At 36.5% G+C, this 26,161-nt stretch overlaps 1 protein-coding gene across 1 annotated transcript in view; it reads left to right on the top strand.

The window, feature by feature from the left end:
- Positions 1-23: 23 nt before the first annotated feature.
- PHTF2 (putative homeodomain transcription factor 2) overlaps positions 24-26,161 on the top strand; it is a 69,551-nt gene continuing 43,413 nt past the window's right edge. The window contains exons 1-2 of the mRNA XM_026868493.1: positions 24-248; positions 14,893-14,969. Coding sequence (XP_026724294.1) covers positions 14,925-14,969 — 45 coding nt within the window. The 5' untranslated portion in view covers positions 24-248; positions 14,893-14,924. The remainder of the gene's footprint in view (positions 249-14,892; positions 14,970-26,161) is intronic.

A 26,161-nucleotide genomic window follows, 5' to 3' on the forward strand; every position in this document is an offset into this window, starting at 1 on the left:
GGACGGTGCGGAGCGGGGCCCTGCCCGCCACGCCGTGTGGCCGCATCAGGTGCGGGCTGCTCCGGCCGTTGGAGGGGCCGCGCCGTCCCGCTGAGCCTCCGGTAAGCGGGCGCGTTGGCTCCGGTCGCTGAGTTGGTTGCGGGTGGCAGGCGCTCAGTTAGGCGGTCGGGGCTGGACCTGCCGGCGCTTCCCTACGTGCTATTCCTGCCTGCTCAGTCTGGCTTCTGCTACAGCGCGCCTTTGCCTTGGTAAGTTGCTGGAGCCCATCTCGAGCTGCTTCAGCGCCTGTGTCAGGTGGTGGGACTTTTTTTCCCTTTCCTTTAAAGGCCCTAAATTTCAACATTTTCATCTGTGACTTCGTCTCCTTCTGTATTCGTGCATTTTACACTCCTTCCTCTTCCCTTGATGCTTTCTTTCTGTTCCTTACTCTTTTTCTTCCCTCTCCACCTAACCCATCCACAGCTTGTGTGTTCTCCTTGGTTTTCAATTTGGGAAACTAAATGTTAGGCTACTCCCCGTGAGTTCGAATTTCTTCTGTCGTATTAATTTTCCTGATAAGTGCTTTATTTGCTGTTGTTTTTATCAGAAATAAAGGAGAGAGCAGTGGGTGAAAATGATTATGTAGTAGTGGAACTATCCAGGTGTCAACCTGTTTTACTTTTGTTTTTCATACATACTCTCTGGGTGCATGTGACTTGTGTGTATCTGATTCAATGAGTTTTAGTTCATATTCTCAAGCTCTATGCTTGGTATTTTGTCTTTTCCTGCTTTTGCGTGTTATTGGTCACTTAAAAAGTAATGCTGCTGAGTCTCGTGTTTTGTTCCGAATTTGCCAGCATCTTATCCATCTGTCATGTAATTAACTGGAAAAAGTAATTAATTGGAAAACCTGACTTGTTGAAAGCCCTTTAATTAATGTTCTGAATTTTTTTGTGATGAAACATTCCTCCAGAAAATACAGCTGGTTTTACAATTTTGACACACGAGTTCTCTAATAGGAATGAGACTAAATACAGTGTGTCATCAGGAATTTGCCTGCTTATATCTTCCTGTTGATGCTGTTAAACAGATGGTGGTATCTGTTTTATCAGGGAGAAGTCCATTACTTGAAATAACCTGTTAATCCTAGTAAGTGAATGCTGGTATCTTTAGTTGCACTTAGGGTGGTCACTAAGTGGCAGAAGGATGTATTTCTGTTATACATTAGCACTCGGCATGAGATGGTTTTGTTTTCCTGGGGTTAGAGGCTAAAAGTGTTCTGTGAATAAATCTCTGGTTATAAATAGATGTGTGTATTTGGCTACTTGCGTAGCTCTGAAGGTTTTGGTGATCTTCTTTGATTTGTCTCTTTTTATGACTCTTTGGAAAGAATAATCCTTTTCTCAGAAGTCTTATTTTTGTTCCAATAATGTGTTTATGAACTGATATATGTACGCACATCATACTTTTATCAGTTTTGACATTTTTTCTCTCTAGAGCGCTACTTTATGGTATTTGCAAACAATTTTCCTTTCTGAAAGTGAAGGTTGAGAGTGATACTTAGAACTGGTGTGTTTAAGATCCTGATGCCCGTTTGAAGTGGAATGTTTGTGCAGTTGAATTTTCTGTTGCTATGTTTTGCTGCCAGTGTGTGTTTTTATTCTGGATATAAATATTATAAAGGATAAAACATGAGCCTGAGTCATCTGAAAAAGAATTTGGAAACTTAGTTTAACTCAATGCTCGTAAGTAGAATTTTTTCCTCTTGTGTTGTGTGGAATGTGACATATAAAAATAAATAAATTGTCAGTAATTGTTGAGAACTCCACAGAGCATTTCAAGTATTTTGGTAGTACTGGATTTCTCCCAAAGCAGAGTTAGCTCATCTCAGAAAGCTGGTCTCAGCTGTATCCATAGCTGCCGAATATTGGTGTGAACTTTGGGAGGACTCAGAATCCTGTAGGCTTTGAAATCGGAAACAAAGTATTGATGTGGTATTGGAAGAGATGCATAGGTGCATTAAAAAGACTTCCAGTCAACTTTCTTTCAGGTGGTTAACGAGGCAGCAAAGGGTGGAGTTCTTGGAGTTGAATAATGCTGTTCCTGTCACAGCTGGCAGGGGTCACTGGAAAGCAGTGGACATTATGTTTTTCCAGTTCTTCAAAGTTACATATACTGTCTTCCCAGACTTTTTCTAAATATCGTATCTTTTACTTGTTTCTTTAAGAAAATTTCTACTATAAATAAAAACATAATTTATTTTCCTTTCTTCAGCACCCCTGTGAGTGAGAGTGATGACAGTCACAGGTGGGGTGGTTTGGTTTGTTTTTTTTTTTTTTTTTTTTTTTTGTCCTTTTCATAATAAACAGTGTGCTCTACAGATTCATCACCAAAGTGTTTATCAGAATATTTAGCTAGTCTTACTTAGCTAGGCACTAAACTTGCACAATTACTTTCTTTGTTCGTCTTCTCTCATTTGAGTAACTTTTTTAATCAGTCAAATGTCAAAACCAAATTTGATGGCAATTGAAAGACATTAAGTACCTACACAGTGACAAATATTTAGAAAACTTTTGACAGGTAGTGACGCAAATCAGTAGTTCCACCTGAGGAAAAGCAGTTAGAATTGAGTCCCTTCTTTCTTCAGAAGGAGAGCAACTGCTGGCCAGTCTAAGTGCTAAGCTGTGAGCTGTTGTGGTGTTTACTGTTACTGGCCCAGCCAAATAGTTGGGGCAGTCGGTAGTATGGGTGGGGGTCAGGAAAAAAGTGTTGGGTGAGGTGAAGGACGGTAGGGCGCCACAGGGCACTGGTAAAAGCAGACAGACATAATTGCTTCTGCCCATGGAACAAGGTAGGCCTGTTTTTTTTTCTGTAATGCTTTCTGGTTTTACAAAGGAAATATAACTGTTTTAGGATACCTCTGTCAGAGGTAGTGTTCCTTCTTGTTGTTCAGGGACAGTTGACCACTACTTACTCTAAGACCTGTAGTGGCATGAAAAATAAAAGACTTTGAAAGCTTTAAATATAATGTTTTCTTCCTTGAGTTTACCGTGTTGTTGTTCGTAATGGTCCTTCTTGCTGGGTACAGAGGAAATGGTAACATGACAAAATTATATTCATATTTGTGAGGAGAATATAAGGAGCTTAATAAATTGCTTACAGGGAAAAAAAGAGTTAATAGTAATTAGGGCTATAATATATTACTGTGTAATGTTTGAGTATGGTCTACATGCAATCATAGAATAATTTAGGTTCAAAGGGGTCGCTAGAAGTCATCTGTCTGGTCCAACCTCATCTCAAAACAGGGCCAGCTTCAAAGTTAGAATAAACCTGTACATATATAGAGATACCCATTATGCTGTCAAGAAATTTGGAAATACAGCTTAGGTGTGTGGTAGTTTGTTTTTTTTCAGTTGAGGGGAGGATATTGGAGAGTTCATAGATCTGTTCTCTTTTTCCTTAATTTACATATGTAAAGGGGATTTTTTCCAAATTCACTCCTGCTGGGAATACTCTAAGTGAGACATGTAGTATTCAGTATTTAATTCCTTGTTCATTTGAGGTGGTCTTGGTAGACATACTCCAGAGAGACTAGATGGCTTACTGGAATGAGTCCAAGCATTGGATTGAATGGCTATTTGCAAATACATTTGAGGTTCTCAAAAAATGAAATACAATTGGAAAGTGGGAGAAGAAATTAAAGCAGTATAACATAAAATACGAAGTCATGCAGGCCTTGCATTTTGGAAGTTGGCCAGCGCCAGATGCTTTTGGGGGTTAGGTGGTTGGCAGATGCCAGCCTGGCAGCTAAACACTCTTCGTGTTCAGCTGTCTTAAGGGACAGTTTGTTCTATGCTTACCATGTTGCTCATATGCTTTCCTTGGTATTAGCTACTGGACATTGTGGGGTCAGGTTAGGTAGAGTCTTTGTATGGCCAAATGCAGCCCAGTTATCTCTTCAGACGTTTTCTTGCATCCTGGGTCATGAAGCTTTAGGTTCCCCCAGTTGTGTATTTATTTTTTTTCCTTCTTACTGTTATTGTGTGTTTAAATAGCTGCTTTCTTTTTGAATCTGAGTAAAATCTTGGCTTCAGTGACTTCCTGTGCTACTGAGTTTAACACTCTAATTATATGATGTAATATAATATTTCTCTGTTAAAAGTTTGGCTTTGCTATCCTCTTAGCTCAGTTAATGAATAAAGTTCCCTCTATTATTGGAAACTTGTTTTCCTTATTTTCTGTATATTTCTTAAAGTCTCGTTTAATTTATAATTTCTTATTTTTCTGTTCATGCTCGTCTGTCTCAACAGGAGAGTCCTTCAAGTAGCTGGTATTTCATAGCACTTCCCAGAACACCTTCCCCTCCCCCAGTATTTTAATGTTGTTCTTCAAATAAAATACATGCATTTCAGGTCAGATTGCACAACTGTTCAACAGAGATGTACTGCAGTGTTTTCCTTGTCATTCTTCTTTTATTCAGGTGTCACTGTGCTCTTCTGACTGTAGTATATTGAATGGAAGAGCTCACTGAGCTGATAAATTTGCCTTCTGTACTTGAGATGCCTGATTTTAAAGCTTTGTGTGGTGTAGATAGTTCACTTCTGTTTATGTTGCTTATTCATTTTTAAAGTTGATACAATTCATTATTAAAGTTCATCCATATTGCTAATGTAAGATTAATTATCATCTGGAAAAGTTACTACAAGTTTTCTTCTCTGACAGTAACACTGCTGGACCTATTTACAGAAGCTTGAGGTTTGGAATAATAGGGCAGGACTCAGTTCAGTCATTTAAAAACTTCGTACTTCATAAAAACTCCAGGCTACTGGTCTAAATAGGGGTGAGGAAGAGAGGGGAAACAGCCTTTATTTAGTCCAGGTTAACTCTGTTAATGGTACTTCCGAAGGCTTGCAGGTGGAGATCCAGTGTTCAAACTGGCTTCTGTCAGAGCTGCCTCACTACTGGCAATGGTGTTAGTGCTCATTTTATTCTGCAGTCAGTACATCTGTGGGGCTAATTCGGGCAAAACCTGCCCATTTACTTAGTAATGATAGTCAGATTCTTGAAGCTATCTGCTCTGTGATACTCTGCTCCAATGCTGGTAAAAAGAGGGATGGAACCTGGTGACTGAGGAGAAGGGTAGACTGTGGTAATACTGGTTTAGACTGCCTAAAACACTTGTGAAGCCTTGCTAGGCCACCCTTACCTTCTCCATTGGCTCTGTGTGGACCTTATATGTCTTTAGTGAGTGATTTCTTCTGCTTTTCTTCTGCTGAAAGTTACCTCTGAAGACCTCTGGGAACAAGCAGGAATGTGAGGCATCTCAGTTTATTTGCAAGCTAACATTTGCTGTCAGCACCTGATGAAGCAATGGTGTGACGAGTGCCAGTGTTCATCTTTCTCCTATAAGTGTAATGGTTGGCATACTTGGAAAGTTGGAAGTTGTGATTTCTGGGTGCATTCATCCTGAGTGACTTTAACGTCAAACGTCTGGGAAGAGCTAGCCACCAGGGCATGTGTATACCTGAATGAGATTCTGAATGTCTGTCTTGTCACTATTGGGGATCAGGTATGTGAAAGCTAGAGGAACGTAAAGAAAGCTGACTAAGAAGGTTTAGTCTGAGTTCAGTTTTGGGATTAGAACATGCTTCTATGAGAAAGAGGGTTCTCGGATGAACTCCCTAGGATCTGTGTGCGTTTTGCCTTGTACTGACACTGAATGGAAGAGCTAGCAGACCAGCCATGTGTGATCCAAGGAGCTACTAGGTACCTGAGAAGGCAATAGATAGGCCGTGTTATTCAGAATGGATGCTGCTATTAATCTTTAACCAATTATCCGATTGTCATGAAGAAAGTTGACCTCAAAGTTTTGTTCAATTTTCTGGCTGGTTTTTGATCCATGGCAATGTTTGCTTTTCACAAACAGCAGTCTATTTAGAAGCCTTTGGCATCCTTTCAACACCTATTTGAAAATCCACATGTTTTTATTACTTGCTCTTGTTTATCAGTCAGTTTGACACATTCAGAAATACTGATAGACTAAGACATGATCGTTGCAGAAACTGCTGATTAGACCCTATCAGACAGTCTTTCAGGTGTAATGGTGTTCTATTTTTAACGATTGTTTTGAGGAGCTTGCCAGATACACATGTAGGGCTTGTTACCCTGCAATTCCTTGCTTGGATCACTCCAGAGACTTTTTGAAAAAATATAGATTCAGCATTTGCTCCCATGTTCTTGCAGAACAGTGACTGTTATAAGAGACTGCAGCTTTTTCTGACAGCTCAGCCACTTCATGCCTCAGCTGCTTCAAAAACTTGCTGGATAACTATTTGTAGAACATGATGCAAACTTGGTCACTTAGGAGTGGTTTTTCAACTTCCTGACTGTACTCATTGAGAAGCCACAACTCTGCTGTGCATTGCCTGGTGACAGATAAACACCTCTTCCTAAACACCAAGTCAGTTTTTTTTCAGTAAGCAAGATTTATTGTTGCAGGAAATTACTGTTGTGTTTAGAATCACAAGGAGGAGAAAAGGAGCATAGCACTTTATTTCAAGGTGGCCACTATATTTGGGGATTTTTGAGTTTTTTGAGTGTTTGTTAAGAACAATGTATATGTAAATGAAAAACATAAGATTTATAGAAATTGTGTTCCTTAAAAAGTTGTTACAGTTCTAAGAGCAGATGTATGCATGCAATAATTCTAGGGATTTCTCATTATAAGATTATGAACATGTTTGATGGGATATGTATGTATGTAGTATTCAGTACAAAAAAACCCCAGGAATTAAAAAGAGCAGAATTTGAGATTGCATCTTTTTTTAAAAAAAAAAAAAGTCAATATTTTCAGAAGTGTCTTGGCTTGTAGGTCTAGCATGCTGGCAGTAATTACTGCATCTGGATTAATGGGAATTTTGGAACTACCATCTCTTATAGAAGATAAGAGACAAAATTAACTTGGTTATAGTCCCCTTTAAGGGCTTGAATTTTTCCACTTCATTAAACAATGCAATATGATTTTTGTTAATTAATAAACAGTGCTGCAGGCTCAGGAGTAAATTGAGAGGTGTAGAATCCTGGATTTCTCACTACAGAGTCTTTCCCCCCCTATTTTTGCGAGTAAGGTAATTATGAAATTGTGTCATATCACTTCAAATGGAGCCATGAACAGAAGCCAGTTATGTAACAAAATTAGGAAATTTGCACAGACCTTAAGGCTGAGGGCACAGATTCCACAAATGGCTACAGCAGTTGCAACAACTGCACGCAGTGTTCTTTCCCAGAACCTGAAATAAACCTCAGAAATCTTGATACTCAACATTTTGCTATTATTTCAGACAGTTGTGTAATTCACTGGCAAAGCAAGTATTCCTTGGGAGAAGGTTATTTTCTGTGGTACTTCCTTGCTAGTTTGTCCTTCAGAGATTGGCATTTTTACTGTAGTTAAGTTGAGCCTACTTCCCATCAGAATTTGAAAACTGATTCTCACTGCCTGCTCTGTGCTGCAGCTGCAACTGTGAGAGCTTCCTGCTTGGGATGGTAAGTGATAAAGGGCATGAGCTTATAAGGAAGAATAAATATGCAGTGGCATAGGATCAGGTACTGTGGTTTGTGAGCTAAATACAGAGGCCTGAGAAAGCATCTGTTTTTCAGTAACTGACAGTGGAGGCACAGGCAGGTATGGACATGCTGCCAAATGTCTGTATGTGTCATGATAGATGATGTTTGGTACATCTGTGTTCATAAAGAATAGGGCTGGATACACAGCAGCCAGCATTGGGTCTGATTCATATTTTATTGTTTCTGTTGTTGGCCTGATAAACTCCTCAGAGAAACAATAAAACTCCCCAAACACAGATGTTCATTTTTTTTTCACCATTTTTTGGGGATTGATTTGGTGGTGGTGTTTTGGGGTTTTTGGTGGGGTGGTTTTGTTCGGGTGTTTTTTTTTGATATAGAGTGAAGAACAAAGTTTGAAAATTCAGTCTCTTTCATGACCAGTGTTTTAGGAATGCTGGTGTCAAATTTAGCAGAGTTGGTGTTCTTTGCAGAAAGCAAGTATGTTAATTCCTTTTTATTTACAAATTATCATGCTGTTCCTTTGGGAAAGCAAGTATGTTAATTCCTTTTTACTTACAAAGTATCATGACCTTGGCTTGCAAGTCAACAACTTGGAGGCAGGGGGCTTGGCTGACATGGCAGCAAGAGTATTTTGCATGCTGGCTGTTGGATATGGTCCTTAGGTTAGCAGTGTCTTCATTTTTAAATTTATTTTTTCCCTTCCCTATGGCTGCTTCAGATTTTCTCAAGGCTAGATGAAAGGAACGTGATAAAACTTCTATGGAAAGGTGTGAACCTGGGAGTGACAAGTTTCTCATTTGCTTGTATACAATTTGCAATTCTGAAATGCTGTTTTGAGAACAGCATGCATAGATAAAGTACTTAAACAGAACACTGAGTGCATTATATAGTATTAAATGTTCCTTTTAAAAAAGGAAATGTAGGTTTAATGGTTTATTTGTAATGCACATGAAAAAAATGTGTCTTTTGAAATGCTGCTTCAAGGGTTTAATCCTGTTCTTGGTGGCAGCACCAGAACTCCTATGGATTTGAGTGTAGGAATGATGACTCCTGGTAAATTGTAGTGGTCTATCTGCATTACACTGATACCTGTGTTAGGTTTGTTGTCATGGCAGAAGCAGTTTTTCAGTCAACAGTGGATGCCTAATGACTAATGTGTTTATTGGGCTCATTTAAAATTAATTTAAAATATCCAATTATGTCAATAATTTGCTGATAATCTTAACTTCTGTTTTGATGTTGAACCTAGAAAGTGAGGGTTTTTTCCTCATTAAAGTCATTTTCTAGCTGTGTGAGAGCAGGTATGATGTTTTACTTTTAAATGAGTTTGTGTGATACAAATGTTGCTACAAAAATAGTAGTTTAGACCATAGGCTTTGCTATTCTCATCTGTTGTCTCTTCTTACTCTTCATATCAGGAAATCTTAGTGAAATTATGCCTGTGATTGTGAAACTGTAACATGGAGGATATAACATAATGGTGAAACAGTTCCATTGTGGAAAGCACTTGAAATTAAGTTCTAGTATTCTCATGGCTTTATGAAGTAACTTTGTAAAAAACGCCTTTAATTTGCTTCTGAGAGAAGTTCTGAAGGTAATAAAAATCTATGGCGTTTTAAAAAAACGTTTAAAACAAATTCCACAACTCTGCAATTTTTACTTCTAATGATGTCTAGTGAACATGTAACTTTATCATTCCATGATCATAACGAGTTGAGAAGGACATTCAAGTATTGACTAAACAGTTGAATGGTATCCTGACCATTCAGGTTGGGATTGTTATAAAGGAAACAGATTCCTTGAAATACTTTGTGATTCACAGTGGTTATGGGCAAGGAAAGCAACTATTTGGCTATGCTCCTGTGCTTGTCTTGTATTTTTAATTATGTCCTTTTTCTACTTGACACTGCTTAGACTTGTATATTCTTCAAAAAAATGTAATTTTTTGCCTTTGTCACTATTAGAAGCACTGTTTTATTCTGAACTTCTGTTGCAGTTCAGAATAATTTTATTTTTCTATAGACTGTCATTTAGAAATGTATGCATTTATGTCTGACTTGGGTCCCCAGAACACTGTGGATATGAGTACAATTTTAAAATATACTTACTTTGAATTTATTTAAATCTGTAGTGTAGTATCCTGTTTTACACAATAAATACTTCATTGCTTGAATGAGCATTAAAGTACCTTAAGACATATATAGATTTCTGTGGCTTTTGAAAAACTGCTCATTTGATTGCAAGGTGTAGTGTATACTTACTTAAAATGCAATATGATTATGCTCTGAAATGGAAAAGAAATAGCTAAGAAACCCCACTACTGGATAGGGATCACCAAAACCAGGTAGTCATCTATTCTTAGTTTTTTAGTTTTAAGAGAGTAATGATGTTTTGATCAAAATGTGTTGCTTGTTATTTGTAGTATTAACTGTGAGTTTGATGGAAATGTGATGAATGGCTTTGTTGAATGTCACAGAGATGTTGTGATCAAGGTTTTATATTTGGATGTTCTGTCTAATCTCTGAATTTGGGACTATTTTTTGTGTTTCTCTTAAATCTCCAACTAGTTAAGATTAACTTAATCTTGCTGTAGTGACACTGCACAGGACATCGTACAATTGAGTGCAAAAGCTGGTCCCCGTCCTAGATGCAGGTATTCCCCGCAGAACATGAAACAAATGGCTAGATCCGGAGAGGCTGGGAGGGAGAACAAGACAGAAGAATAGGCAGTGCTCTGCTGTGCTTGTGAATGTGGATCAGCTATTTTGATTTGTTCACTTTACCCATTTGGTACTGATGTGCCTTAGAGCCTAGCTTGTACAGTCTGACTTCAGTATCACTATCAATACAAATTGTCATGAATAACATGTTAACTTATAATGAATATGCAGATTTCTGAGATTGTTGCAATAGTTAGTCTTCTGTCTAGTTGTTTGGTGAGCTGTGGGCAGATGCAGAGCCAGAGCCAGGGCTGCAGCTTAAGTGCTTTGAGTTGTTACCATCCATTTCTCATCAAATAAGTTAGCTTCAAGCCATATGCATCAAACTCACTATACTGTCTCAAAAAAAACCCAAACCCAAAAACCAACCCACAGACAAATCCTGGCCCCTGCAAGCATAAACACTGTCCAGAATTAATGAAATGAACCTTTTCACCTTTCATTTCAGTGCTGTTTCAGAAATGATTGTATATCTCTTGAAGAAAGCATGTGATATTTTCTTGTGGAGGTATTTTTGCTTAGCACACCAAACTCTGTGAAAGTATTTTGAGACATCCATCCTATGATTTTGTCATATTTACTTTTGTATGCATCACGTTTGCATTTCTGTATGCAAATGTGTATGCAAATATGCTTTAAGCACCACCAAAATAGACTCTGTGGAGGATTTAATGTAGAGAGTTTCTTAAAAATATGAAAACTGTGTATAATCTAAATAACAGTTTTGTTGATAGAAATCAAATAATTTAATAACAGAACTATTGCATTATACTTGGTTTATAGTTTTGTGATGTAATTGTTGCTCAAGGAAGAGGGTTTTTGAGTGAATTGGAGAACTAGTGCAAAAAAAGGTTGCTGGCTTTAAAATGGCTTGTCCAATTTTAGCCATATTTGGCACAGTTGGAAGTTTTCAATTCATAAGTTAGTGTGGGCTTCCAGAAAAATTGTTGTCTTTGGAGAGAGAGATCGATCAAGTTAATGTAGCTGTTGAGAGAAAGGTTTCTGTGCATGTTCAGCACTTAGTTATTTGCTGCCAATAATAAGTTTCTCCAACCTTTTTCTCATCCTGTAATTATGGTGGTAGGAAGCAGGGTATATTGTATGTAAGAGGGGATGTTGGTTTAAGGAAAATTAGAAGGATTTGAAGATCCTCCAAGGTGAGCTCACAAAAGAGAAGTGGAGGGATGCAAGTGCGATACAAATCTGTGACTGTGTGACGTAGGTCATGTTATGTGTGGAGCCTATGTATGGCTAAGGGCTTTATGTTGCTTTGAGTCCAATGTAGCAAATTATTTTAAATTTAAGTTTACTTAAACAGATTTTCCAACAAGAAAGCAAATAATATTTTAAGCTTTGTATGGGTGAGAAAGAAGGGTAACCAGTCTATATAATATGCCAAGTTATATCAAAGTTGGGCTCCATGCTTTATGGGATAGAAAAATTTTTGTATTGTGCCAATGAATTCTTAATAACTGATAGTTGCTCTTAGAAAAACTTCTACTATTATCAGAAACAAATAGGTCAGAAACAATTACAGATGTTGACATAGTCATGGCTGCCAGCTTTGACTGACTTGATGTGACTTACACAATGATATTATCAACAGTGGAAAAATTTCAGTGTGTTTGCTCAGTTTCACCATGTCAGTGTCCTGATATTTCTGAAATTTGTTAATGACTATCTAAGATCTCTGTGACATTTCTTTCTATTGTGTTGTAGTTTTGTCTGAAGTTGTATAAAGGATATTGGAGTTAAACTGTTAGAAATCTTCAATCTAGTTTCTTTTAGCTATTTGATGTCTCTCTTTTGAAAAAGTTTTGTGAATCATGAAAATGTATGGCATTATGTTTCTTAGAAATCCTTAAGAGCTGGTATAAAATCAATCTATTTGTTGAAGATTTGTACTATAATGTATATGATACATATTCAAGCTTACTAAATACAGTGTCTTTAAAGTAATGCACTGTGTAAAATATGAGTACATCTATACATGAGTCAAGGAAGACTGAATAAACGGGTGTCAGTGCAGAACTGAATCTTTTTGAGGGTCATCTTTTCTTTCCAAGAAATGTCCTGGAAGATGACACTGTTCATAGGGCTTTTGTAGGAGTATTTATGATTTTTTGGTGTGCAAACAGCTGTTATGATCAGGTAATCTAATCTCTGCTTTTTTATATATAAAAAAGAAAATAAGTTTTTGGTGATGAACAGTGTATAATAGTGTCATGAGTTATTCTAATGCTTAGGCATTTCATAAAGACACTTTTATTTTAATCTATTGCAGTTTCAGTTTCCATCCCAACTGTTGGACATTGTATTTTTCTTTGCCTTTCTTATTTGTGTAAATGCTGTCAACAGTGTCTTATCTTTCTTTTTGTTTTAAAGAAAAAGATCCCCTTTCATCTTTCACTGTAAAAACTGCCTACAGATTAATAATTCTGTTTCCTTTTAATGAAAAGATATAAGGTGCGATGTTGTTGATACTGACAATGTTATGATAAGTGTGATATTTTTATCAACAATATACCCTTTAATCACATTTTTTTGCTGACAGGGATTGATCTTGGAAGAATGCTTGATGCATAGTTTGATGCTTGGGGGCTAAAGTACCACTCCTCCTCCTCACCAGTGGTGAGGCCATGCCTGGCGTGCTGGGACCAGTTTTTGACTTCCCAGTACAAAAGAGAGACATACTGGAGAGAGTCCAACAAAGGACCACAGAGGTGGTGAAGGGACTGGAGCACCTCTCCTGTGTGGGAAGTCTGAGAGTTGGGACTGTTCAGCCTGGAGAGGAGAAGGCTCAAGGGGATCTCATCGATGTAGATAAATACTCGAGGGGAGGGTGCAAAGAAGGCACAGCCGGGTTCTTTCCAGTGGTGCCCAGTGACAGGACCAGAGGCAACAGGCACAGACTGAAACACAGAAAGTTTTACCTGAACACCAGGAAACGCTTTTTCACTGTGAGGGTGACCAAGCGCTGGCACAGGTTGCCTGGGGAGGCTGTAGAGTCTCCATGCTTGGAGATACTCAAAAGCCACCTGGACACGGACCTGGGTGACCTATTCTAGGTGGCCCTGCTTGAACAGGGGATTGGCAACTTCCAGAGGCCCCTGTCAACCTCAAACATCTGTGATTCTGCGAAACTGTGTTTGCAATGTTGCTTTTAAGAGATCTTCTTAAGTTGATTTTTACCAATTATGCTTGATCCTGGAATCCTTCAGATAGTACATTTGGAAAACTTATTTAATATTTTGAAGTTACTTTAACTTTCTTAAAGTTTTTTGCCTAATTTGTTAGGAATTTATAGCTTTACAGAATAAAATAGGAACTTCCTTACATGTTAAGTACCTGGTGAAGTTATATAAAAATAATATTCTTAAACTTTTTATAAACATAAGAAGGATGCTGAATATTAGGTGGAGCTGAAAACTTAAGCTTTTACCAACTAATGTTAAAAGGTCACATGTAGTATAGTGTGCCCCACTGACTTTTTTTTTTTTAAACCAGACTTGAGTATGGCATATTTGTTTACATGCATATATTTTTAAAGAGGATCTGTGAGATGAAAGATTATTAAACATGAAAATATTCAGATTTTTTGGCAAATATTTTAACAGGTTTTTTAATTCCTTCTTCCTTTTTGTCTTCTACTGGCCACTTCCTGCCTGTTATTAATCTGTTAATATCTGAAGTAATCTGTGTAATATTTGAATTTAGGTTTAATGATAATACATTCATATCTGAAAGAACTTGCATAGTATAATCAAATATCTGGAAAAGATTCTGTAATTATCACCTAAAATTTCCTTTGATTTTACAGAATGTCTGGGACAAGACGACAGGTGCAATTTCATAGAAAGACAGTAATTCTAAATCTGAAGGCTTTTTATGTTTATTTTCTTCATTCTTTTTTTTCTGAGCTAACTGGCTGACTGATTACATGAAAACTTTTAGAATTAATTTTCAATGTAGGAATGTGTTATGTAAGCCAAAAGTTTGGGGTTTTGTTTTTTTCGCACTGAAACTAATGATAGTGACATCAGAGATTAACTAACGTTACTGCTATTTGCTACCATTAAAACATACCACTGTTGTTTTTCTCCTTTTGACTTCATTTTAGTCTACTGTTTTTATGAGTGTATTAATTTTATTAGTGGAGTTCTAGCACTGATTTTTTTGGTTTTTTTCCTCCCAAAATATCTAATAGTCTGTATGAAATTTTCTTGCATTTTATAACACAGTTATTCCTGGACTTCAGAATACTGTGCTGTGATAATAATTACAAGTTGCTTAATTTATCAGGAAAAAAAAAGCTATGTGTAAGATAACTTGCATGAGGTTCTCATGAGACAATAACAGATCAACTCTGACACTGTTTTACTGGAAAGAATGACAAAACTGAGGCTTGTGATGTCTTGTAGCAGCAGATTTGTAGTTTTTTGTTTGCTTAGAGGAAATAACCCAAACACTTACTAAAAGATTGATGAGGCAAGGTGTAAAGTAAATGTAGCTCCTCAGTGCTTAGCAGGTAATGGGATTGTTTCTACATTCCCTATGTTGGCCTTCGTAGGGAAGGTGGAAGTAAAGTTCTGTCTTTTTCTGTTAACAGCCTAAAATGACTGTGTGAATTCAGTGGAATAAATGGCGTCCAAAGTAACTGATGCTATAGTTTGGTACCAGAAGAAGGTAAGCTTTCTATTTGTTTTTATGGTGCCTTTTAAAAAAAATGGCTTATTGTGTGATATGTGTAAAATGTAATAAATATAAAATACTACTGCATTATTGGTTAGCATTGTATAAGAGGGAGTAGCTTGAAACTTTTCTTCCAAAAGTAAATAAATATTCAGTGACTATAATGAAATGGAATAGGCTTTGGTCTGTTTTGAAAACTCCTTGCTCCCTTGGCTATTTGTGCTATGGAAAAAAAGGAAAAAAAATATTTCATTCTCAGTGTAATGTTAATTAATGTACAGGAGAATGTTGTCTCTATAGCATATAAATTATTTTATTTAAGTAGAAAGTAAGAATTGAAATGTATTTTCTGTCAGTAACAAGGAACTGTGTAATTCATACACAAAGGATAGGCTAGTGATTTTTAGAATTTAATTAGAAAAAAAAATGAGGGTGGGATAGGGAAAAGATCTCATTTGGAGATACTGAGTTACAGTATCGCCTGATACTGCATCTTTTGATTCATGTTTGCACATAGAAATGTTGATGTGTCTTTCTAATTTATTGTTTTGACAATTTCATATCATCATATCATCTTGCAATTAGTATGCCAGTTAGCCTACTCAGTTAAATTGCTTTACAAAATCTGAAAATCTTGCTAAGTTTTGAGATGTACTTCTTTACTAAGATATAAATAAGGTGTGATGATGTGTTGTGGGTTTTTTTTCTTGACTCTCCACGATTTCATAAGTTTCTATGAGTTGTTGTTTTTCTTGGGCCTATAGCTGTCTGACAGGATGCATCTTGTCCTTAGGACAATGATGAAAATGGTCTTAAAAACAGAAATTCTGGATAACTTCTAGCTAAGCAACAGTTAATTTCTAGAAATAAGACAATATTGTTATGCTTTACTGAAATCTTTACAACTGTGAATTGAAGGTATGTTAGAAAAGCAGAAAAAATAATTTTGCTGACTTAATTAATATAGAACATTTAATTACATAATAAAAAATTGAAAATAATTCAGATTTTAGTGAGGAATTTTTGGTTTTGTACTGTATACTCTCCCTCTTCTCTTATTCAAGCTGTCAAAAACGTGGTTTTGTACAACTATCAGTCAAATTACACTGTGGTTTTGAACCATTTCTTGATTGCAGGTCCAATCCCGTTTTATGAAGATTTAGAGGATGACTTGTACTGCAGAATCTTATGGAAGGGGAAAGTGATGTTGATTTCACTTGCTTCCACTCACACTCTTCTAAATTTAATTCACTCACACTGTCATACTGATGATACTTATAAGCATCAAGTTGTGTTCATATTTGGTCTGGCCAGGACCTGTTTTGTGCAATGCCAGAGATGCTAGCTATCACCTCTCTGAGTTTTTTTTCATTGGTAATGATGAACTAGTCTTTGGACATATCTTTTATGGCATTCAGCTTTATATATAAATGGTCCTTTGATACAGGAAAGTCTGAAGTCTCTGTAAGTCTTAAATGAAGTTCACGCTTGTGATCTGTTTTTGGGGGGTTTTTGTTTCTTTTTAAAAATTTTTTTAAAGTATATGTCTGTTTTCCTGTTGGTCATACAGGAAAAGATATGCCATATGTGATACGCTCCCAACTTTCCATCCTCCTGAGGTTACCAAGGCAGGATCTTTTCTTATGAGTCACTGTGCTGTGATGTTACAGAGGGCAGACCTTCTGGTCTTGATATAAACAACCCATTCCTCAATTTTACTTTTCCCAGGACACAGCTCCTAACAGGATTATTCATTATCACTACAGGTCATTCCTTTAACCCTCGTTTTGTAATTTTTTTCCAGTGATTTCACACACAGTTCCATTTATTTAATTTATAGCAACAGCAATATTTCTGCTACAAGTCTGTAGGCTTTTACAGAGGTCTGCTAGGCCAGACATTGCACGCTACCTCTATGGCAAGGAGTTGTGATGAGGTGACTCCTGTTGCTTCATGCAAGACTGGGCTATATTTAGGAGGGATAAGAACAGGCATAAACCAGATGTCAATGTTTTCCATGGTGTGAACAAAATTTAATTGCAATCCACATGTGGAATGTGGACTGGGGTCTGCCAAATGAGCAGACTTTGCTTCTTTCGGTATGAGGAAGTGGAGTCTTATTTTGCTACATCTGGCATGAGATGCCATTTGTTCCATCTCATGCGAATGCTCATGCTAATTAGATTGTTATTTCGTAGGTTCTCTTTATTGAAGGTTCTCCTGGATCAGTCTATAACCCCAAGGGGTTTTTAAACTTTGTAGTGGCAGTGTGTGGCCCTTTCCTGGGAGCATATAGGGTCTTTCACGCATGTCCTTGATTTTATTTATTTATTTATTTATTTAAATATTTTACATGGCACCATATTTTTTTCTTGATGAATTTGTTTGCACCAAATATTTCAAATTGGGGAACAGGAAGAGCTATGTTAATGGGTACCAGACATTTTTTGTCCTTTGTGATACAATTCTATTATGTGATTGCTTATGATTAGAAAATACTGAACTCTGTAAACTGGTGATTGATTTCATTTTTAAATTTTTATTTCAGACTTGTTAAAAGTTGTCCCACTTACCTTGCTCTTTAGATCTGCTGATTTCTCACAACGGTAGTTGAAATTGAAAGTGGGGAGGGACCAAACCTTGGTGTATTCTGGCAGTAAAACATTGTTTCTGGGGCAAAAGAGAACGTGGGTTGCAGTCCATATTGATCAAATTGATAAGACTTGCCTATATGATAGAATGAGGAAAATAAGGTATTCTTCTGGGGAGGTATTTTCAGATTTATAAATTCATGTATGAATGCCCTAAGAAATAACATGAAGAAGTTCTGATATTTGTAGTCATACATAAAGAGGAAAAATATATTTGAGTGTGTGGAGGCTGCGTACGAAATACTGAACAGATTACTTGCTCCTTATGTTTCTTTGTTTTGAATTTTAATGTATTTTTTGGGTGTGTATTTTGTTGTATTTATTCTATGTCTTTCTCTACTGAGTTTCAAAGGTCTGCTGGTTGCTCAAAAATAAGGCATTTTTATATTTCTTTAATGGAAAGAGTTAAGCAATTGAGCTCTTCCAACCCTACTTTAGGCAAGTTTTCCAAATACCAAGTTTACTCATATGACTCATACTATTGTCTGAAATAGAGCTCCTCACATGAGGATGATTTAGTAATGTGCTTAATTGTTTAAAAGGTCAGACCTTCTATTATGTAAACTTGTTTTTTTGTTGTTGCAATAGATTTACTCTGGTTTTAGTGAATTTGGAGCTCTTGATTACTGTCTTATAAAAATGCAATATTAAATTCTTAGTTATTTAAGTTGGATTGTAAGATTTCGGATAGTGTACTATAGCAGCTTGCTATTTGAAATAGAAGATTGCATGGACATAGCTTTACTGCTTCCAGCAATAGCTTGCATTTCTCAGGTAATACAAACACTAATGCAAGGCATGAAGTCTGAGCAGATAGATCCTGCTAGATATAGGTTGACCCTGTAGAAAGCAAACCACATTAAACCTTTGCTGTTTTCCTGAATGCACTGGCTAGTGCAATTCTGAGATATTTTTCTGCCACACAGTGTTTGTCTATCTTGTTTTCAACACTTTCTGCTGCACTGGTTCTTGCAATAAAAGGGTGTGGCAGGGGTGTCTGCACTGCTCTCTGGAATGGTTCGTTATTTTGGTTCCAGGCAGCTACCAGGCTAATATACACATGTATGAACTTCGTTAGTTAATATCCTTAGAATTAATGTGTATTTACCAAAATACTGAACTCACTTCAGATATCTGATTAATTTTATGGAGAAAACCATCATAATGTTTCCTCTGAAATAATCTGACACCCCCACAAGTATTTTAAACAATTTTAGTATCTGATGGAGTACCTTTCTGATACTGATACATGATGCATACTTGAAGTATTACCTCAGTAACAGTAACTGATGTTAAAAATAATAAAATTGTTAATAATCTAAAATTTTGCTTATATTGCTTCCGACTTAAACTTCTTGCATTAATGTCTTGTAATAATTTCAAGCTTTACCGATAATAGTAGACATGTAGTTTTTGGTCTGGTTTCCAGTTTGGAAACTATATGTAAATTTACCTTAACAACTTTCTGATTTTCAATCCTCACAGAAGCCTTACTGCTAAAATGGGGAACTTTATACAATTATTTTTTTGAGAATATTGCAGGAGAAAAATATGTTGCTCTTTCTCTTGGGGATGGTTGTAGGAGAAGGCAAAATGGAACTTAATGAATTGAACCCAAGTGTTACACTGATTGCTTATCAGTTAGCTTTGCCAATGCAGCTTTCAGCAGTTTCAAGGTGTCACTTGGGTATGGCTGTTAAAGGGCACAATAAAACAAATGAGATGTTTTCTCTCTCATAGCTTTAAGGGGCAAAAATAGAGTTCTAATTGCATTGCTTTAAGATCTGTAATATTTAGCGTTTTACAGCTTGTTAATCCAAGGTTATACTTGCCAATAAAGGAGGAAATAAACTAAAAATTATATCATTCTCTGAAACCACCTGATTTCCCTTTTGGTGCTGAATTCACATGATGCATTGGTGACCCTGGCACCAAAGCCATTTTCTGCCAAGTGTTTGGTCTGTATGGCTATATTACCTAAAACTTTGGATGCTGGAACTGCATCAGTTCAGAAATGTCCACCTTCAAGTGCCAAAACTTGGCAAGTGTTTGAGCTGGCTATTTGTGAAAGCACTGAGTGAAGAAAAAAAAAAAAAATAAAAAATTTAGAGCTTTTTAGCACGTAGTGCTGGCATTTGGTACTCAAGTTGTCATCTGACCAAATAGTGGGAATTGCACGTTGTTTTGGTGAGATAAAGCTCAAGTTTCTGAGTCTTGTGCAAAAGATCACACAAAAATTGGTGTGGTGGCTGAACAAAGCATGCTTGCATTTTACTTGTCGGTCTGTTTGCTCCCATGCCCGCTTTGCCTTTGACTTTCATGCATTTATTTGGTGAATTTGGTGAGGGGACTAATCTAGTTAAAACTAAGACTGCAAATCTGTAAAGGAGCTGAACCTATCTAATGGGTCGGGCAGGAGAGTGAAGAGCTGAAATCCATCTGTCTTGAGAGGGCTTCTCTGATTCTTGAATTGTTTTACTATGCCTTGTGAAACTATAACCTACCATTTTCTTTTCTCTTCCCAAGTGATCTCATTGATCTTTCAGCCATCCAGATGAATGTGTTGACACAAGGAAAGTGTGCCATGGGAAGTGGAAATGGTCAGGGGCGTAAGGGCAGTACTGTTTTAAGATCCTAGTTGCAATGCTGGTTAAATTGCTGGATTTTCAGTGGCCTTTGGGGAATTATACTGAATAATGAGGCTGTCAGAGTGATTTTCTTTTCCCAGTTACATCTTGAGGCTGCATTGTTTTGTGCAAGTACATAATTGTAAAAAAACCAAACCAACCAACCACCAACCGCCACCCCCCCACACCCCCCCCCAAAAAAAACACCCCAAACCCAAAAATCTGTTGCAGAGGTATTAAATCCTTAACACTTGGAGAGTAACTGGGCTGTGCTAGTAGTAGTATAGTCAGTGGGTCAAATTAAGCGATTGTTCCCCTATGTTCAGTTCATGCAAGACAGCATCTGGGGTGCTGTGTCCAGTTTTAGGCTGTCTGCTAGAAGAAAGGCATTGACATTCCTTGATAAGACCAGTGGAGGGCCACCAAGACTGTTATGGGGCTGAAACATATGATGTGCAAAGAGTCTGAGAGATCTTGGTTTGCTCAATCTTAAGAAAAAGGAAAGGAGAGAGCTTGCTGCTATCACAACTACTGCTGTGGAGGCCGTGGAGAGGAAGGAGCCAGACTCTTCTCAGAGGTGCACAGGGATTGCATGAGAGGCAATAAGCACAAGTTGAAATGTGGGAAATTCTGGTTAGATATAAGGATAAAAATGTTTAATGTGAGGTTTGCCAAGCATTGGACAGGACCCCAGAGAGGCTGTGAGATGTCTTATCTTTGGAGATGTTTGGATCTCTACTGGATAAGTCCTTGAGCGACCTGCTGTAACTGAACCTGATTTGGATAGGAGGTTGGGTTAGATGGCCCCCAGAGGTTCCAATCTGTGAGATTCTGTGATACTTTAGTTTGAAATTTGAAGATGAGTAAACGTTATCATAAGGGATTGTGCGTAATTGTGTTTAATGACAGAGATGGAATGTCATTCAGTTTGTAGGTTTTTCTAGGTTTTGCTCTCTAGTCCATTTAAGCCAAAGAAATGGTACCTGAAGTTACCCCTAGCATCCAGTTCATCTCAACGAGGAAATGGATTAGAGTAGGTGTTGGTTATTGCTGTAGTCTCATTTGGTTTCTGCAGTTTAGTGCAAACTGTTTCTAACTATTATGTGTAAAATTTTCCCTTATGATAATTGTGTGATGAAAAAAGATTTTTCATGGGTTTAGTAGGTATGCTAAAATCTGTAAACCATTACTCAGGACAATAGGTAGGGCTGACTGATGTTACCAGGAATTAATCTGTAAAGAAAGATACAGAAAAACTATTAATACATAGTTGATAAATCTTTAATTATGTGTTATTATACTCTTAAAGGGATGGTATCTTTGAAGTAAGCTTTAGTAAAATTATTGCTCAGTGAAATGGCTGTAAGCCCAGTGCTGTTGCAGTTATTGCCAGAATTTAAGCAGGTCTTTAGGTGGCAATTCAAACAGTTAAGAATAAATAACTCTTAAGGTTTTGAATTGCTTCATTTTACTCTAAATAGTTGGTTTCAGTTCTCCCACTGGGGTTGAACAGGCAGAAGATAAGGAATCCCAGAATCTTTTAGTAATCAGAGGTAACAATTCAACAGTCATAAATCCAAAGCTCTCCTCCTTAGGATATACAGCTTTAATCTTTTCATTGTCCTTCTCCATTTGACTTAAAGTTACTAAACTCTTTGCTGTTAGCAGACAGTGTACAACTATTATGTAGTGATTTCTATCTGTGGTTTATTAGCTGAGTGTCTTAGCTTAGCTTGTCTGGTTGCATATCCACCATAAACAGAATTGAAAAGCCCCCCACCATTCTTGAAAATGAACAACATCCTGAAAAAAATTCATCCTAACAGTAGAAATCTACTCCAACAGAGGTAATGATACTGTTGAGCTACTAGGTTATTGCCTTTGCTGCAATAGGGATTCATTCATTTAAGAAATAAAATGTGTTTTAAAATAACTTTTAATAATCCTGTTCCACGTTTTGAGAAAATGAGAAATGCTGTGTCTAATATCGAAAACTGTATGCTTAAACTAAATATGAAGCATTTTAAAGTATTTTTGAAATGAATAATATATGTATAGAAATGATGTATCAGTATCTTAATACTGAAATTGATACATAAAATCATACTTTTTTTTTAAAGAATGTTGGACTGTAAAAGTTAAAATATTATCTGATATGCTTTATTAACATTAACTGTTTTGAAAAGGTGTTAAACTCTTAATATCCTTGGTAGATAGTCCAGGGAAGCAACTTTCTTTTTTATTTATCAAGCTTTGTATTTGTATCTTTTGGATTTGTAATACTATTCTGATGTTGCTTGTAAAAGTGTTTTGAGGTTTTAAAGAGCAAAGCTTAGTGTGCAGGTTTCATTATTGATAAACATTAAAGTTTTAAGATCCAGCAGGAAATACTATGTATTCCTAGGATTATAATCTTTGCTAGTCTGTTTGGTCATAAATTATAAATACACCCTGAATTATTAATCAATTCCATTAGAATCAGAAGGCCTTGTGAGTATTGGGCTACAGGTTGATACCATCACTACATTAGCTTAAAGTGAATATCGGTGTCATTCACGAAGCTCAAATTCAATCTTGATGCACATATGGCTTCTTATGAGAAAGACATTGGGAAGAAATTCTAAGCAGGGCAGAAACCCTTTGCACTGGGCTTTATTTGAAGTAAAAATTAGCTGTGTTTTCAATAGCTTCACGTTTTACTTAAGCTAATTGCTGTTAATATTACAAAACCAAACTGTACAGGTGCCAAACAAATTTTAGCTATATAAAGAAATGTGATCAAATGTTTCCTGAGGTATTTGGGAGGAAATAAGTGCAATTATTTTAGGTAATTTCAAGAGGTGCACATATCTCTTAAAACCAGAAAATGCTACAAGGAGTCTGCACTCAAAAAGGATCTCAAATTTATTTAATCTTTCAGTAAAGAACTAGCTTTATCTGGTGAATTTAGTTTAGTTTTGTCAAATGTGTAATTATATAGCTTAATATCCCATGCCAAGTCACATACAAGTTAATAATCTTTTTGAGTTGTGAGGAACCTTTTTTTTTTTTTTTCTGGAAAACCTACTTGAAATTTTATTACACTTAGTTAATTTAGGACGCTTTTCCATTTTTAAAGCTAAGTTTCTTTTCCAATGTCTTTTCCCAATTTTTCTATTGTGAAAGAAGAGTAACAGAGTTTTTGGTCTTTGCATGTAATCCCTTACATACTGAAAATTTTAATAGCTGCTTGAAGAATAGTTATTAATTCTGCAAATACATAAAGGAACAGAGTTCTTTCATTTTCTCTACTGGTATTTATTGAGGCACAGTGTCCTGAGAACTGAACATTTTAGAGGTAACTGGTTTGGATAGATTGGATAGAATCTTGGCGTTGAGGAAGCCTAGGATGCATGATTTAAACTAAATGCATATAAAATAACATCTGTTAGTTTATCTAGTTCTGCTACAGGTAGTTTTACCACATTTTTTATGTCTGTAACATAGCTGTAACAATTTTTTATATCTGTAACATATTACTGACAAGTTTCTACACCAGGGTTGTGTTACTGTTGATGCTTGGTGATGAAAGTTACATTAAAAATTATAATCTAGACCTGTTATCTAACTTAAATTAACAGATAATTTGAAAATGATCAAGAGAGATTTTTTGTTAATTTATTTTCTGCCAAATCTTAATAAATAAATGCTATAGAATACAAATTTCTGATCCTCTGAAATTATCCTGTGATAAATTAGATTAAAAATTGGGATATTGTATTGTGTAGTTTGCTAAAAAAAAAAAAGTCTTTAGTCAGTTGTAGACTGGACTGATGGATTGCAAATATCAGTGACAAGCTATTATACAAACAGTCTTGCACTAAGTCTTGAACAGATTTTAAAAGCATTACTTACTGTTGTGTACTTAAAAATTGGACAATTTTTGGATCCTTGTATTTTGTACTTTAAATTTTCCTTGGAGGATACCACAGAACTTGCAGCTATAATGGGTGAGACTCCAGTTAGAGTTGGTGGGTTCAGGAGTATATAGGTACTTGAGTTGACTGGGGCCTTCGTGTTGGTCTAATAGTTCCGGGCACAGGATGCTTGTACTTCCACTTGTAGAGGAGCCCTGGGGACAGTTGCATACTGAGGGAAAGCTTGCTTTGATCAAGTTTTGTGTATATTTAAATTCTTCAGGTCAGAAGCATGAATGTTCCTATGTCTAGAATGTTATTTCTTCATTTTATTTACCTTTAGAGCTTAATTTCTTTGGCGTTGCTAGATGCTAGACTTCTTTTCAGTGTCCTGCAGGTATGGACAATTTTAAAGAATTGCATGAGTAGCCAAGAGCTAGAGCCTACATGCAAATATTTGACAACATTTAGATTTAACATGAAACATAATTTAGATGCAAATACTTGTAAATCCCTTTGAAGATGGAATTGACTGGTGTTCTCAATAATTTAAAACTGGGAAGCTTTTCTAGTATTAACTTACGTTCTTGAATTCAGTCGGGAATTACATTCTTGAATTCATACAGGTGTCTAGCATCTCTGGTAATCATTATATGTTATAGTTTAGCCTGTTGTCAATGAAAAACGCTTTTCAATGAATTTTGCAAGATATGTTTCACAAACTGTAAATGTGTTTTGCTGACATAAGGCAGAGAAGAAAATAACGCCCATGTTTTTTACTTGCCTTCCTTCAGTAACACGAGTTCTACCTATTTTTGTTTAATGTGGCAAGTGAAGTGTGCCCGTATGCTACTTTATAACGATACCTTTATTTTCATGTGTTTTCTTCTGAAATGCTTGAAAGTATAGAGGAATGCTTATGCTGATGGAGAGAAGGGAAATTAAGTATCAGGTCTAAATTTGATGTGCTGAGCATTTATGCCCGTTCCCTGAAGTGCTTCTAAAACTCTTCTAAAATAAGTGAAATTAGGTAGTTTTTAAAATGTAAAATATCACGAGAGATTGTACTGACACTTGCTGTCTGTAATTATCCCTTTTAACTCTTTTCAGTTTGCAACAGTATGCCTTTACTTAATAGACCTGTGCTCAGATTTTAATTATTAAAGCTGATCAAAGGTGATTGGCCAGATCCACTAGTCTAATAAAACAGTTGTAAAAGACCATTTCCCTTAAAGTTGTTTTGGATCTCTCATTTTACTTCCTACTGGAAGAATTGCTTTATGAGGCAATGAAAAATGTGAATGGCAAAATCCCTACTTCCCATCTTTTTGTGGAGCCAGAAGTTGCTAACTAGCCTTGAGGGAGAAGAAATGTTTGTATGAAAATGTAACTAAGTCAGATTTTAAATCCATCAACTTCCTTGTCTCAGATGTCTTCTGGGGTTTGTGTTTCCCAGAATTCCTTTAACAAATGGTCTGTTATTTGTCCACAAGAGGAATGCTCTTTTAAAGACTCTTCAAACTCTACACCAGTTTCAGCTATGAATGGAATTAGGAATACAGAGTTTGCTTTACAGTTTTATTGGCACACGGGCTTCCTTCTGTATTTGTTTCTTGCATAATTGAGAGGGAGGCAGACTTGCATCCCCTTTTCTGTCTTTGTAGAAGAAAAATCTTTTTTGAAAGTGAGGAGGGGAGGACATTATGCAGCACAAAATCCTCACTTGGGGCTCTTCACTGTAAATTTAATGAAAAACAGGAAGGCCTGAAATTTCATTTAAAATGTATTTAGAGAAGAAGCTAGAACAATTAGATATAAATGCCTGGGTGGAGTGGTTATTCAAGATACTGACTTTTTAATTGCTGGCTGTTATCCAGGTGGAGTTAGCTCTTAAACTTCCTTTTGTTTAATTACTTTAATTGTAGCAAGTGCTTAATTCTGGCCAGTACAGTGCCTGACTCCCTAATTATTTTCCACTGTCTACTTTTTTTTTTTTTCCCAAATGAGACTAC

Source organism: Athene cunicularia (assembly GCF_003259725.1).
Source record: "Athene cunicularia isolate RWA chromosome 1 unlocalized genomic scaffold, athCun1 chr1_part2, whole genome shotgun sequence".
NCBI lineage: Eukaryota > Metazoa > Chordata > Aves > Strigiformes > Strigidae > Athene > Athene cunicularia.